We start from the raw sequence: 15,383 nt of genomic DNA, 5'->3' as shown, positions 1-15,383 counted from the left end.
CAGAACCAGGAGCACTGCACCATCATCATCATCTTCATCCTCATAGTCCTGGTCGACATTCCCTCCACGCTAATCCTTGTCATGCTCCGTCGACCTAGCGACTGCTTCGCTTGTTCCTCCCTGTTGTTATTGTCAAGTGCAAATGTGTCGGTGAAATATGCAAAGACATAAATATTTCAACGTGTTTGGAGGGCTGTGGGGGTGGGAAAAAGTGCTGGGAGTGTGTGAAAATCACCGACTGAGAATTGAAATCACGATGCAATCCTTTGTCCTGACATTGTACATTGTACATTGTCTTATGCAATGGCCGTAACTGACCTTAGCCAATTTCCCGGGCATTGTGCACATACGATTCAATTGGTTGCTGGAAAATTTATGAACCCAGACAAAACTTGTTTCGCCGTAAATAGAAATCACATTCGCATGCTCAGGCTTCTAGATTTCCATGGAAATATCATAGTGTTTATATTTAATTTAATGGGTGGGTCTAAATTGCATACATTTTGCAATCATTTGCATTTCATATTAGCCGGTACCGCATGCGATGGATGCTGACGTACTTGCATTGAAAAAAACTGATTTATTAAGGCGGGAAGAAGAAAAGCGTTATGTATTTCAAGAAACCCTTTCTCGAGAGAGATTTAAAAACTATTGTATTTCTTTTTGAAATTAAGGATGAGCCCAACTCATTTTTTTAAGGTGAAAAAAAGCTTAAGTATCCAAATGTTTACTAGTCAGTGGGTATAATAACAGCAGTTTTTTTATTTTCTATCCAAAGATTCATTAATTTTTGTATGTATTGTTTTTAGTGTAATAATAGCCATCGAATTGTCTATTAGGGCAAACAACTTGCCATATTCAGTGCCAAGTGCAGGCCTCAATTGCCGAGTCGTAAGTCAAAGATACGGAAACTTTATGGCACTTGCGAAACGGCAGAGTATGGCAATGGGTATCGGAAACGTTGTCCGACGTTTGGAAACCGAAGTGCAACCTTAGCCGACCCTCATTTCATGACAGATCTGTCATAGACGAGTTGATTAACAACACGGAATCCGGTTTTTTCGCACCAAACTGTGACTAATTTAACAGCGGGAAGCGACTGTTGATCCACTGGGTCTCCTTCGGTAGGCCCACCCCCTATTTCAGTATCCGATTATGACTTCATTGTTTGCCACTTTGGGGATGCAAATTCCTCGAGATGAAACCGAGGTTCTCTATAAGTCTGGGGTCACTCTTGAGTCAAGAGGCGGCTGTCTGAAGTCCAGTTGTTTCAGGGTTGTATTCGCTGATTGCCGGCCCAATGATTGCACACGGTTGGTAATTGCCGACAATTGCTGATTTTCCTAGGCTCAAAGTGCATCAATCTGGCATATAAGTGAAAGTTCACGTGAAAGGTTGCCGGCAATTAGGAATGATACCAATAATTTAATATTAGCTCAACGTGATTGGCTACAAAACTCCACAGAAACTATTAATTTGCCTTTCCACTTGCACTGTAATTAGAGAGCAATCAGTTCATTTTTCAAGAGAACTATTTGTAGAATTGCTAATGAAAGTATGTAGTAGTTGAGGTTGCTAGGCCGATTGCATTGAAATCGTATCAACGGCTTAGTTAGTAATTATTAAGTAATTAAATTCAGACAAAAGACGACTGCTACTTCATCCAAGTTCGCGTAATCGCCTTCAAAATGTTGCACTCCATTCTGTTTGGCCCATGTTTTAATTGCAATCAGCGAACCATTCTGCCATTCTGGAGTTCAGTTGCATTGATTCGCTTGCCTGATCAGTTATTTGTCAAAGCTGATTTCGTGGCCGCTACCTCGTTTTTCGCTTTTCGTATTTCGTGTTTCGTATTTCGCCGTTATTGCATAGCATTGAACGTTGCGATTTTGCCCAGGCAGCTGTAAACTAGAATTTTGAATTCACAAATTTCAATTAACAAGGCTAGCAAAATTCGCTGACTCATGGGCCAGAAGAAAATTTCCCAATACCCATCGCGCATGTTGGCTGCAAAAATACGCGACTGGCAAATCGTTCATGACTGGGCGGGTTACGGCTTTCCACCGACATTGTGACAGCATAATTGGGCCGGCAATGGATTGAGTGGGCAGAAACTCGCCTCAGTGTATGCACATGTCTTATGCAATTTCCGAAAACTCACAAATGTATGCTACTCGAAATAGGGCAGGTCTGAATCGCTGGATGGGTTGTTGCACACTTTTCCCCATCGATTTAATGAATGAATAAATCATTTTGACCTAAAAAGAGTTCACTTCACGATCATATCCAAGGAATGTGATTATATTTCTACCGCACACATTAATTAGCTTAAAGCCAAGATGGTTTGACTTTATATTATTCTCGTTTTGTTTATTTAAGCTTTTTAAATGACTATATACTGTAGCAAAATGTTTCAGTATGTTTCCCACATTTCCCCTGCTCGAGAATTACCATCTGCGATAGGAGCAAGCATAATGCTTTCAATATGTAGAAGAACAAAATCTTCTCACAGGAAAGCAGGCAGCTAATGACTCGTAATAATTGCGGTTCATGTTCGGTAAGAAAAATAGGCTTCATTAAATACTAAAGCGCTTAGCAAAGGGACCCGCAACCCTCGGCAGAATCCCCTGCGATGGATGGAAACAACATCGGCAAAACCAAACCAACGAGCATAACAAACGATCTATGAACATTTTTGACCATTTCAACAAGCTTGAACATTTTGCGGTTCCACCCAGGAAATTGTTTGTTGGATTTCTGAATTATATTTTGTTGTCTGGTAAAATGAGGATGCAAAAATTAAACCGGCTAACAAATATTTCAGCATGTGTGTGCGCCAGTTTGTCTCGTGTGAGTTTAGGCTTGTATGCTACTGATTAAGTTGTGCGGTAGCCTTTCAATTTTTAGGAACTTGAAAATGATGTGAAAATGAAATTTCAAATGTAAACAATTTATTATTAGGCGCTTGAGCTGGTTTGCCAGTGGAATTTTCTCCGGCTGCGGCCGAGTACTCGAGGCGTATACACAATGTGACCATGGGAAATTATGCTAAACGGTTTATGGCCTTCAACCAAGCCGCACTGAAGAAGCCTCCTTTGACTTGCGCAAAATTATTTGCACATTTGCAGCTCACCGAATTATTTGCTAACTATTTGGGAAATTGTTTAACTCCTCCACGAGTGTGCGGCCATTACTAACACATGAGCGCTTTTTACGTCGCTGACCGGCGAAATTTTTGTTGGGCAAATTTATTGAGCGTAAAATTTTGTGGAAATTCGTTTTTTTTACCCTTTCCCCACTTCTGCAAAACTAAAACATAAACATAAATATTTATTAGTCTGCAAAGAGTTGTCCCATCGCTTTGCATATACCATATATGTGTATGCAAATGACTACGCCAAGATCTGGGGCCTGTCATTGACCCATTTCCGGATGGCCCCAACCTCGTGGTAAAGCACACAGTAAATGTGCTGGAAGCTGAGGCCCAGCAATCAAATGATTCACTCAAGCTGATGGAAGTGCTCCAAAGTTTTTGCATAAAAATTTGATTTGCGTAGAGAATTTATTGGCACGGAAACTCCCAATTTTAAAATATAATAAGCTATTGGATTGATTAAATTATTTTTAAACATGTTCAATACATTTTTGTGTTTTAAAATTTTTAGTTTCATAATCTGTTTTAAAATACGTAATGGTATTGACTGCTATTAGCTTAAATACTCGATTTGTCTGCATTACTTTTATCTAGAACGTATATACGTATGTAGCCAACGGCTCAGTTAACTCTAAAACACTCCATAAATGCTACAAAGATCAGGCCGTAAATACAAATGACACATTGTGCGCACAAATAAAAACGCACTAAAGCAAATGCTCGGGGAAGATGTGACTCGCATTCCGTGGGGGTTAAACATTTCGCTTATTTACCTGCCTAAAAACAAATCCCCGTATACAGATACGTGTATCTATGGCTAGACAAGTGTCAGGCACCAGATAATCATTTCAGTTTACAACTTTTTCCCTGTTGTTGTTGTTTGTTTTGGCAAAAAGTTTTTGGCATCCCCTCGACTCATTGTCGCGCCTGCTTTATGGGCGTAGCTATTGCCATTGAAGCCGTCGTGGCCGTTGTTCCTTTTTATTGCGGCGTTTATATTTGTTGGCAGGAAATAGCTTTCGTGTGCTCACATTCGATAGATACAATCGCAGCACGCAACAATTTGCACTTCTTTATGTTGCTGAACTTCAAACTTTGTTTGGGCTCCCCACCCCACCGATCCGATCCGGTCCTTTATTTTTATAAACATATTTTACCTTTCATGCATGTGCGCACCTGTTCCCTTGCCTTCGTTTTATCCGATGCTATGTGCGATTTTATTTATTTCCGTTCGCCTGCCAACTCTTACAAAAGCCCATAAAGATTTCCAGAATGCGAAACAAATCTGAGCAGGCACACGTATCTGGGAGATACGCTTTGGGCAAGGCCAAGTTTAAAGATTCGCCGGGCCGCAAAACCTTTTCCCTTTCCATTCCGGTTCGCATTAGATTCTGCAGCTTTTATTACATTAAAGGATACTCGTCCTGGGCTTGGGACTTTGCCACTAACACTTTCTTTTCGTGCCTTGAAAAATGACTGCACCAAACTTTTATTGTTTGTTTGTAACTTTTAGGCAATCTCAGCTTGTGACCTGAGGGTAAAACTATAGCTCGAAGGATCACCTTCGCAATGCTATGAATTTGTAATAGCTATGAAGATCGATTTTCACTCAAAACGAAATGTCATCTTCGTTGTGCAATAATCGTTAAAGAATATTTATATGCGGAATGTAGTTCATTTAAAATAATTTTTTTAAGCTTAGCTTCCGTAAAAATACACATAATAAAAAAATAAAAAATATTAAACAGGCTATAATAATAGTTTTACTAATAATTAATTAATTATTATATAGCCCCTTAAAAACAATATTACATTACATCGTTACATATTTATCCGGTTTTAATCTGATTTAAACCAAAACCTTTGGGCATCTCAAATATTATTTGAGATGCTTCAGTGTCAAACAATGTATGTTAGATAAGTTGTTGTTATGTGTGTTCTTGGTTTTGCAGTTCTTAGATTAAATTTTGTTGGGCTGAAGCAAAAGTTTTAATTAGAGGTCAAGATTCCTTCGAAGTCCCTTTGGTCATTGGCCATGTGCTGTGCATATTAATTTGGATTAAAAACAAGTTAATTAACATTGAAGTTTGTGTGCGGTTGAACGAACCACAGGGCGGATGAGCAATAAACTCCATTGATGTGGATCCCGGAGCGAATCCACTTGCAGTTATAATCAGCTTAGCACTAAAGTTGCATCATCATCAGCCTCAAAGGGATGATTGCTCCTACTCCATCCGGCTACTTACATGTTTAAACAATATTTCTTAATTGAAGTGCCGGAGGGCAAACCCACTACCCAACAACATTAGCAGTGACAGCTTATATAGCTCATGAGTCGGTTACCACAAAACACCAGACCGTACCACCGTACCACCGTACCAGGGAATTGTCTGGCTCTTCCTCCCATTTTTTGGCTGCAAGCGGGAGAGCTGAGCAGAAATTAATTACATTGAAGTCATTTATCAAGAAAGTTTATTTCTTGCAGTCGGAGCTGGCCAAAAAAGCCAAAACTAAACCGAACCGAAACGAACTGAACTGAACTGAAATACAACAGAGTAGAACTGAAAGCCAGGCCAACTCAACCACATCCCGTCAGTTGTTGTTTCCGTTACTTGGTTGTTGTTATGCTTATTTTTATTTATTTGCCCTGGCACTGCCTATTGTTAGTGAGAAGTAAATCAATAAATGGCATCGGGCTTTCGGATTTTGTTTCTGTTTCGGTTTCTTTAACATTTTTTTCCTCTCCATTGTTTTTCTGTTGAGCTGTGCAAAATAATTGCAAAAGTTTTACCCAAGCTGGCAAATTGTTTGCTGCATTTTCGATTAGCAAAATGTCAATTTCGAATGAAAATGAAAATAAAAAGCAACTACCAAAGCACTTGGCCAAATTGTCGATAACTGGCAAATGCCACTACACAGGCGATTCGCTGGCTGGTTGCGATGGGATGGCAAATAGTGGATCCCGGCTATCGGGGCATCGAGGTCTCCGGCGACAAGCGGAGCCATTTTCAAAATTTGATTTCGTTCGAGCCAAAATGGGCAATGGGCAATGGCCAAGCGGTCCAGCGACCAGCTACCAGCAGCTTCATCCGCACCAAAAATAGTGCATGGGTCAGGGGTCGCATCTACATGACAGCAATATCCATCACGAGGCCAAAGCTCCATTCTGGCTTGACGATATACAAAAATTGGTTTAATCAACTGTGAAACAACTGCACCAACGACACTAGCTAAAATGGCCGGCAACAACAAGGGCAGCAATAGAGACAAATGTTGCAACATGGCTGGGATATAGTGAGAGGAATGGGAAACTGCGACGGCTCCATTTGCAAACAAGATTATGGTCGAAGAAGGACTCTATATACCCTATTCAAGATTCAACATATTTTTAAAGACTTAACAACTTGAAGTTATGTGGCCGATTTAATTACATAAGCCACCAACATTTGCTAAAAGTGTTTCTAAAGCACTGATGAGGGCTTAAAAATACACTTTTTGATGGAAAATATTATTTTTAATCGACAGCTTGATTGGTTTATAAAACAAACATTTTAAGGATTTGTTTTTAAACATTTTCAATTTTAAAAAAGCAAAGTGATTAAATAAAATGAACTTATTTGTATCTTACTCAGCTTTTATCGTATTTATTGTTCATTGGAATGTAAAAAGTATAAGTTTTTTTTGTAATATTTTCCTAAGTTTGGTTGAAATGTACGATAATAACCAAAAGGCCTAAAAACGAAAGATCCAACGACATATTCAGCGTGTGCTGATGTCGCTGCGTGGGCAATCTCAGGCTATCACTATCGATATTCACTTTCCTTGTCAATGCACAACAGCAACACTAACAGCAGCAACAGCAGCAACTTCGACGGGCGCAACAGCAACTTCAGTGACCAGGAAATGTGCCAATTTTAGCTTAACTTATTCCAACTCCTCTACGTTGCAAGAACCAGAGAATAATATCGATTTATGGGTTATTTGCAGGACTGCCGCGATATGGACACCGCTGCCGACGGAGTACCGCCAACGGCGCCAGCAGCGATGGCGACGACGGCCAACAGTGATCTGGACTTGGCGGCACGTCGGCGTCTCTTCATCTCACAGCCCTCGACTTTGGCGACGCGACGGCAGCAGGCGGTTTGTGTGCGGCGGGCCCACAAAATGTACGGCAGCAGCAAGAATCCCAACGTTGTCCTCGACGGCCTGAACATGACAGTGCCCAAAGGGTCCATGTGAGTATCTATCCGGTTAAGTTAAGATACACGGCTTCTGGTCCTCTGTCACACTTATGTAGTTCTTAGGGCTCAAAAGTTGATACACATGTCAAAAGCGCTTTTTTATTGAATATGTGTTTTAATAGAGCAATAATGTAGAACATAACCTACATTTTATACTTTTACTTGGCTTAAAACCATACTTTATCTCACCATAAAGTCAAGAAAGCATTTTATTTATGGCTGTCACAGAGTTATCTCCCAATCAAACTGTATCTAAAACTAAATCTGGGTATTAAAATATAGTAAGTCAGCGGCAAATATAATTTAATTCTGTATAAACTAAATACAAATTTTATTTTTGTAACTAAGCATCACTAACTTAACTTATTTATTAAACATAAAGCTATTTTTGTATGCTTTATAACTTAATTTAAATAATTTTAATTTAAAACTCCACAGTCCAGTCTTGATTTTTTAATAATTAATCTATAGTTTTATTTTATATACCAAATTGGTGAGCAAATAGCTGGTCTAGTGCCCCTTGGCAGCTTATCAAGTTCAAAATTTTCATTTCTAAACAAAATATTTTCATTTTCTAATTAAGCGCGGAGAACATGATTTGTGTAATGCCAGCATATGTAAATTTGCTGGTTCGCTTTCCCGAACTAAGCTCATTAGACCCCGCCCAATGATTAGAGCCCACGTGTGGTTACAGAAAAACAAAAATCAAATGCAGTTCCCCCCACACGCAAACACACAGAACAGAAATGACCAAAATCCAAAATCGAATATGCAAATGTGGGCATATGGGGTCTTGGAATTAGGATGGAGATTCCGGGGTGTAAGGGGAAGTAGCACTAACGAAATGCAAATGCAGTTTCCGAGAGATGGATTGAGCAGTTGCATTGCGGCTCTATTGTTTGAGTGCTGTGTGAATGGCCGCGAAATGTTAGTGACCGCAATTAGCACTCAACACCGAGCGGCAAATGAGGCAGCAAAGTGGTCAAGACGATGACGATGAGCCGCAGTCGACAGACTAAAAGTGGGTCAATGTCACCGCTTGAAAAACTGCCAAATTAACAGCAGCAACAAAAAAGACGGAGACGTGAAGCCCGCAGCACCCATTGATATTAAAAAACCAGTTTTTAAGCCAAGACTGAAACCGTCTAAGCGATCTTCAGAGTTGCCACATTTGGTGTATGTTGTACCTAAATATTTAATGCTATTTTTGTACCAATTAAATTTATTTTCTCTTGATGGTCTTGTTACTTTAACAATAACTTTCTATTTCACTTAAAGCAATTTATGCAAATGATTAAAAAAAAAGGTTTTTTCTTGTTAATTATAGTTAACTAAATTAATTTACTCCGGATTCTAAGAAACAAAGTACAGCTCATCTAACCATAATTCTTATGAAGTAACATGTAGCCTGGCCAGGTAAAAAACATTTTCATCACTACCAGCCACAAAGCTGACCGCCAAAGAGGGGAAGGGCTATGGCCTGGCCATGATATAACCATCGCCTTGATGTGGGTGTTTGTTTTGGCCATTTAGCGAGATATTTCACACTGCCTGAGCGACGGACTGACTGACTGACTGTCACACTTGAAAATCTGTGAAAAAACAACAAAAACCACAAACATAAGAGGCGCAGCTGAAAAAAAAAACATAAAACTGAAACAACAAAATGAAGAAAGAAAAACTGTCAGCAGCGTGTTAGTGTGAACGAGAAGATTTAGCACAAAATATGTCGCCCGGTCTCTCAGTCCGGAGTGTGAGGACTACGGCCTCAGGACTCCAAAATCCGGACTCGGGACTTCTTCCACTACCTCACCCAATTCCCTAAGCTTTTTGGCCCACACTGTCAGTCGCCGCACACAAAAACCATAAGCCCTTTACACTGAGGAAAATATATATATTTTTTTTTAATTATCACATAATTCGATGGAAATTATTATTATTTATTTTTCGATAAATTTTGATATTTAAATATATATTCACTATTTTTTATTTATTTATTAGCTTTGAGTTTAATTAAAGAAGGTTATTGAGCTAAGAAAATTAATGATTATATATTCGTTGGAAATGTGTGGTGGAATAATAAAAACAAAATTAACTTTAACTTAACTTAATTTAACAAAATAAGTTGTATCCAAACAAAATAGTGACTATACTATTGTTCAGTAAACCCATGTAAGCTTATTGTAGATTTTTAAATCAAAAATTGTTAAATATTTTTCTCTGTACACATAAAATTGGGGAAAAACTCGAGATTTGTGTTTTTGTTGTCGCCCAAAACTTTGAGCCGCTTTTGTAGGCGCAGGCAACCTTCCCATCCAATTTTTTTTTGTTGTCCGTGGGCTGACTGACATTTGTTTTGTTGAGTTTTTTTGTTGTATGTGTGAACGGAAAGGGGAGGACTGGGTGGAAGGTGGGTTATGAGCCTGTAGCCATCATTCGGATGTCTACTGCTCCGTGATAAATAATTGTGTTTTTTTTGCTTTATTTGCAACGAATTATAGTTATTTTTTCTACCCAAGCACCCAGAGCAGAAATCATATATACGTACGGATAGACAAACAAGACAAGTGTAGACAACAATGAACACTTGAAGTGGTGTTTGTGGTCTGGGCCAGAGTGTTTGCAAATAAATCACGCCATTGATGCATAAATAAAGCGCAGAAATTACGCGGTCTCTGCAGTGGCCGAATTTATGGCCATCGGAGTGTGTTTGATTTGGCGGATTGAAAAGTCGCGCATCGGTTGGATAAATTGAATTGCGAAAAATGGTTTTTGCAAATGGCAGGCAAATAAAAGCAAAATAGCCTAATAATTTAACCGTCCCGCTCTTGAAGCTACGAAACTTATTTAATTTCGTATATCGGTTGGTCTCGGAAGCTCTGTTTATTTATTTGTTTACTGTGAAGTCTCCGTTATTTCGGTACTTATTGCAAATCAAATTATAATTATTAATTTATATTTTCTTATATTTCGTTCCAATGATCTGGTTGTGTACAAATAATTTTTTCTTAACTGAAATGTATTATTTAATTTTTGACTGCTCCGAAACTAACTTAATTGGAAACAACTACTATAATCAGACATAATCAATCAGATAGGCCTTGTGGTTTTCCTGCCATTTTAATTGAACAGCTCAGTTCATTGGGCTGCTTAATTTGCTGATGATTTCATAATCCAGTTCCTCGACCATCCGTTTCGGCAGTCAATTACTTAAAGACAAAGTGGTTTTCTTAAAGGTTTCGCTGCCAACAAATTGATCAACTAATTGCCAACGTCTCGTGCGAGTAATTAAATGTTTTATTTCTCTGACCCCAAAAACGAAGTTTCCCGCAAGACAGCAAATAAAACCGCAACACTTGGACATGTTCTTCAATCTTCCATTTCTAACCCACCAACCCACTTGTTGCTCTTGACCACAGGTTGAAGGTTTTTTGGCCCTAACTGAGGACCATCTCGTCTCTTGTCTTTGTGGTTAATGCCATTTCTGCATGCTTTATTTTAAATGATATCTAAACTGAAGGAAACTGAAGTCCCACGTTGGAAGTTAATACACTTCATAAATGGAAATGGTTTTAAATTTATTTAAAATGATAATCAAAGCCATACCGTACACTTTTTTAAACACAGGAATGGACATTTGTAAGTAATATGTTGCAATTTTTTTTTTGCAGATAATCCTTTTGCATTGTTAACAACAAAAATATCTTTTATTATTTTTATAATTTCCGTTAGAAACGGAGTATATGTGTATTTATAGCGCAAAAAATTGTTAATTTATATAACTTATAATAGAGCATTTAATAATATTGAAAAAATAGTCTGATTATTTAAAGAACCCAAAAAAAGGATTTAATTATTATTTATACAGAAAATGCATTGTGACTCGTCCCTAAGTAGAGTTGCAGCATTTTTGGGCGGACAAACGCTATTGGGTTTTTCAGATGATGATGATGATGTGGCCGCCATCCTTTGCCAGGTAAAACGACCAGAACCATAACAATGACTGCCCAATGCCGCCATTATTTTGACATACGAGAACCTGAGCCTGGACTGGCGAAAAACAGAGACCAGACCGGTTTGGAACAATGGAGAACACGGCGATGTTTTGGGGCGGCGTTCCCTGCTCCCAGGACCAAAAGGCATTACAATGGTGAAGGCTCAGGGGAGGGGAAGGCTGTGGGGGGAGGAGGAAACAGGGGCAACACGAAGAAACATAATGGCTGCTTACAATTTGTGAACGAGCATAATGCGAACATTACATCCGCGCCATTGTTCTTGGCCAGCAGCAGCAGGAGGGGTTGGGTCAACAGGCGCGGATGGACGAGGATGGTGAACGAGTTTGCTGGGTAGGCTGGGTGGCTCAAATTAAATTAAAGCTGTTTAGTTGTAATTGGTTGTTGAGAGGGGTCCAGACAGTTGGCGGGCTGATTGTTGGCCCTCCTCTCGACTGGAAGTGACCCTTTTTCTGGGTCCTTGGCTGTGTTTCGCTCGGCTCTGGCTTTTTTGCACTTTATTGCACCTACCATGAAAATGGTGAATTAATGGACCATGAGTAACGCTAAATTGAGTTTAGGCACACATAATAAACTTGGCCAATGTCTGAGATTTTTAATCTCCGCCAGCCGCTTTTAATTGATTGTAGATTGTTATTGAATTATTCAATACAAGGCCAGGGCCAAGGCCGATGTTAAGTGTTGACCATTTTGGGGAGCATTTAAATTGGGCTTTATTAATTTTGTCATAAATAACGTCCAGCCATTAACTGACATCATTATATCAGATTTTTTCGATATCGATTCCATGTTTTAGATGGGCTATAAATGTACTGCGTAATAAATACTGCATTTTAAGTCAACAAATAGTGTGTTATTAATTACATACATACACAAAATTTGAAAACAAATATGTCTGAAATCATAACTACAAAAATTTGCTAACTTTGCCTAATTAATACTTGTTTATATTGACATCGTAATTGACTTAGGAAATCAGAAGTACAATCGAAAACCAAACTGTAAAAGATTTAAGGATGTGCCTTATTAAACAATGTGTAAGTCAATCTTCTCTCGTATCTCTAGCCAACAACAATTATAAATTAAGGGGGTAGCTTACACACAATTCTACTGTGACTATGGCCCATTTCACCTCAATATTGACCTCAAGTCATTATTACTTTGTGTTTATTTATTGCAGACTACAAACTTAACACTGCAATTGTCTTCATGTGAGTGTGCTGTATGTAATTTATCTCGACTCGAGTCGGTAGTTATTTGAGGTCAATAGCAAAATCATTATATACTAATTACACTTCGACTAATGCATAAACAATTCTACATTTAATGCATCGGCTCTATAGTATTGACCATCATGACATGTGGTCATTAGGCCGCACAAAACCTGCCAATCAATAGTTTGTTTAGCCTTATATTGTTGATGACGGCGGAACGCCTTGTGAGTTTGCATGGGAAATAATCGGGGCTATATCTGGGGTAGTGCGTCAATCGAATTATTATTTCAGTGACGGCTACTGCTGTGATTTGATTTCCCATTCTCCCGTTACACACCTGCAACACCACAACACCCTGAGTAGAAGACATTAGTAAATTATTGAACGCTTTCAACGGCAACTCATACGCTCTGTTGGCCGGTCAATCGACCACCCGTTTACCTTTGTCCAGCTACAATACTCCAAGTTGCTCTACGACTTGCGTGTGTGCCTACGATTTATCCAGTACAAATAAACCAGCACCCAAGATGCACAGGCAAAAATAATATAGAATATTAAATGCTCAAAACTTAAAGAGGATTTTTGATAAATAGTACATTTTATGTATTATAAACAATATTAATGTCTTATCTTTACAACAAACCCTGGCTATCATTTTTAGAGACAAAATATATATCATAGTATAATTTTAAAAATAAAACAATTGACATAATGAAAAGCGAAACTTAATTTATGAATTCGAAACTAAATTGAAACTTGAAGCATACATTTCAACTAGTGTGAGGATGTCTGCAGGTAAATTTCATTTTTAAAAATTTTCAATCAATAATTTAAAAATGACAAAATTTATCAGCTTTATGCTTATGTTAAAAAAAATGTAAAATTAAAATAATCACATTTATATGAAATAGAAAAAAATTTCTGTGTTTAATTTGAAGTTAAAATGGCCAAGGCAATGTCAAATCGCTTAGCCTTACCTTTGCCTTACCGGCAACCATATCAATATTGGTAATTTGTGCCTTGCCACAGGTTTCGTTGACATGTGCTCGTTGTGATATTGTCAGGTCAAATGAACCTAATGAATGGAAATTCCTGGCGTGTGGAGTGGCACTTGAGATAAGTTAACAATTTAAATTATTAAACCGTTTTCCCTGGCAATCGCTAATCTTGACTGACAGCTCCAAACCAATTAGGCCATAGCTTAGTTCATAAAAAATATTCAAAAGCCAAACAAAAAGGCCAAAGAATGTGGCAAGGATTAGTCCCACCAGCCCAGACCACAAGTTAGACTTATTTTCTATTAAAAAGCGGAAATTAAAATCTTTATTGCAGATGATTAACCAATAAGGAAGAACCAACAGAAAAGGGCCAATCTAAAGGAAATCAGATAAGAGAGTGAGTTTATGTAATGGTGGGGTACTGCACTTAAAAAAAACAGAATATATAAATGTAGTGTAACATGCTTAGCTTTGATCAACTGACAACGTATTAGTCGATTGCTTTTTGAAATGTTGAAATAGACATTTTGTACATTTAAGGGAAGATTTACTTTTAATTTTAAAAAACTATGATAGCCTCTTTTATTTATTTTACTTTTTATGCCACATAACCATTAGGATAACATTATTTATTTTAAGTGAAGGAATCTTAAGTCATTAAAAGCCAATAAATGCCTACCGATTTTTTTGGGTGTGAAGGCCAACTGCCGCGTCGACTCCGCTGAATTGTTTTGGCATATAATTACCGAAAGTGGCCGAGGGCTCAACCATCCCGGCCACATCCCCGTCGCGCCGGAAGTTCAACAGCCGTTGCAATGGCCAGCTTATTAGTCAAATTAGGCATCCAACGGTGGGCGAGGACTGATGGGAAGGACATGCGGCCGCGTCGAGAGTTGGTTTGCCCATTTAGAGGAGGCCAATTGAAGCGTCAAGTGAGTGACGGCAAGACGAAAAAGGCAGACAAGACCAACGAGTCCGTAATGAAAATCGATTAAAAATGGCAGAGGGCTGTCCACTGCTCTCTTGCCCCAAGACTCCGGCGTAATGGCAAATTAATTGTAAAGTATGCGTCCATTTCGCTTTGGTTTTTGCCTTCACCTAAGGACACGAGGAGCTCTCTTCCTGCTCTGTCCCACCGTTTCATCCGTTTGAAGGATTGAAAGCGGCATAAAACAATAATTAATTGATTGAAAGAGGACTGAAGTGCTGGTCATGCCAGAAGCCAAAACGCCGTCGAACACCAGAGCCATCATCGAATTCCCCCTTGGTTAAGTGGCATAGAAAATTAGTTCTGCCCGGAGGTAAAATGTTAATTTTAAGAATATATTTCCCTGCCATGGAGCTCTGCAGCTCCTTTGCGGTTTGAATGGTATTAAATAATATCTTAAATATTGTTGCTTAATAAACTAAACTATAAAGAATAACTTTGCCTTTACTAATTGTTTTATTTTTATAAGAATGATAGCATTAACGTAAGTTTTTTTTTTTAGTTGTTTATCATTTGTAAAAAAAAGGGAACTTTAAAAAAAAAAATTAATTGAAGCAAACAAAATGTATAATTAATTGTGCCATGCATTTAAATGCCTTATGAAGTCGTCTTAAGATTCAATACTGATGACTTTAAAGCGAAGTATTCTTAAGTTTAAATGCTGAAGACTTCAAAGCATTTTTATATTATATATTATATTTAAAAAGGGGGTAGAATAAACCGTCTCAAAATTCCTATTACCTCTTTATTGTTACCCAAGTCGAATTGAAATCCA

The 15,383-nt window shown here is 38.3% G+C and overlaps 1 protein-coding gene across 1 annotated transcript in view; it reads left to right on the top strand.

Moving 5' to 3' along the window:
* Window positions 1-15,383, top strand: part of LOC108147209 (ABC transporter G family member 20) — a 49,170-nt gene that overhangs the window by 6,445 nt on the left and 27,342 nt on the right. Inside the window, exon 2 of the mRNA XM_017273567.2 lies at window positions 7,142-7,389. Coding sequence (XP_017129056.1) covers window positions 7,154-7,389 — 236 coding nt within the window. The 5' untranslated portion in view covers window positions 7,142-7,153. The remainder of the gene's footprint in view (window positions 1-7,141; window positions 7,390-15,383) is intronic.

The sequence above is a fragment of the Drosophila elegans genome, unplaced genomic scaffold (genome assembly GCF_018152505.1).
Source record: "Drosophila elegans isolate 14027-0461.03 unplaced genomic scaffold, ASM1815250v1 contig_476, whole genome shotgun sequence".
NCBI lineage: Eukaryota > Metazoa > Arthropoda > Insecta > Diptera > Drosophilidae > Drosophila > Drosophila elegans.
Note: the sequence above shows the minus strand (reverse complement) of the source record. Positions and strands in the feature narration are given on the sequence as shown.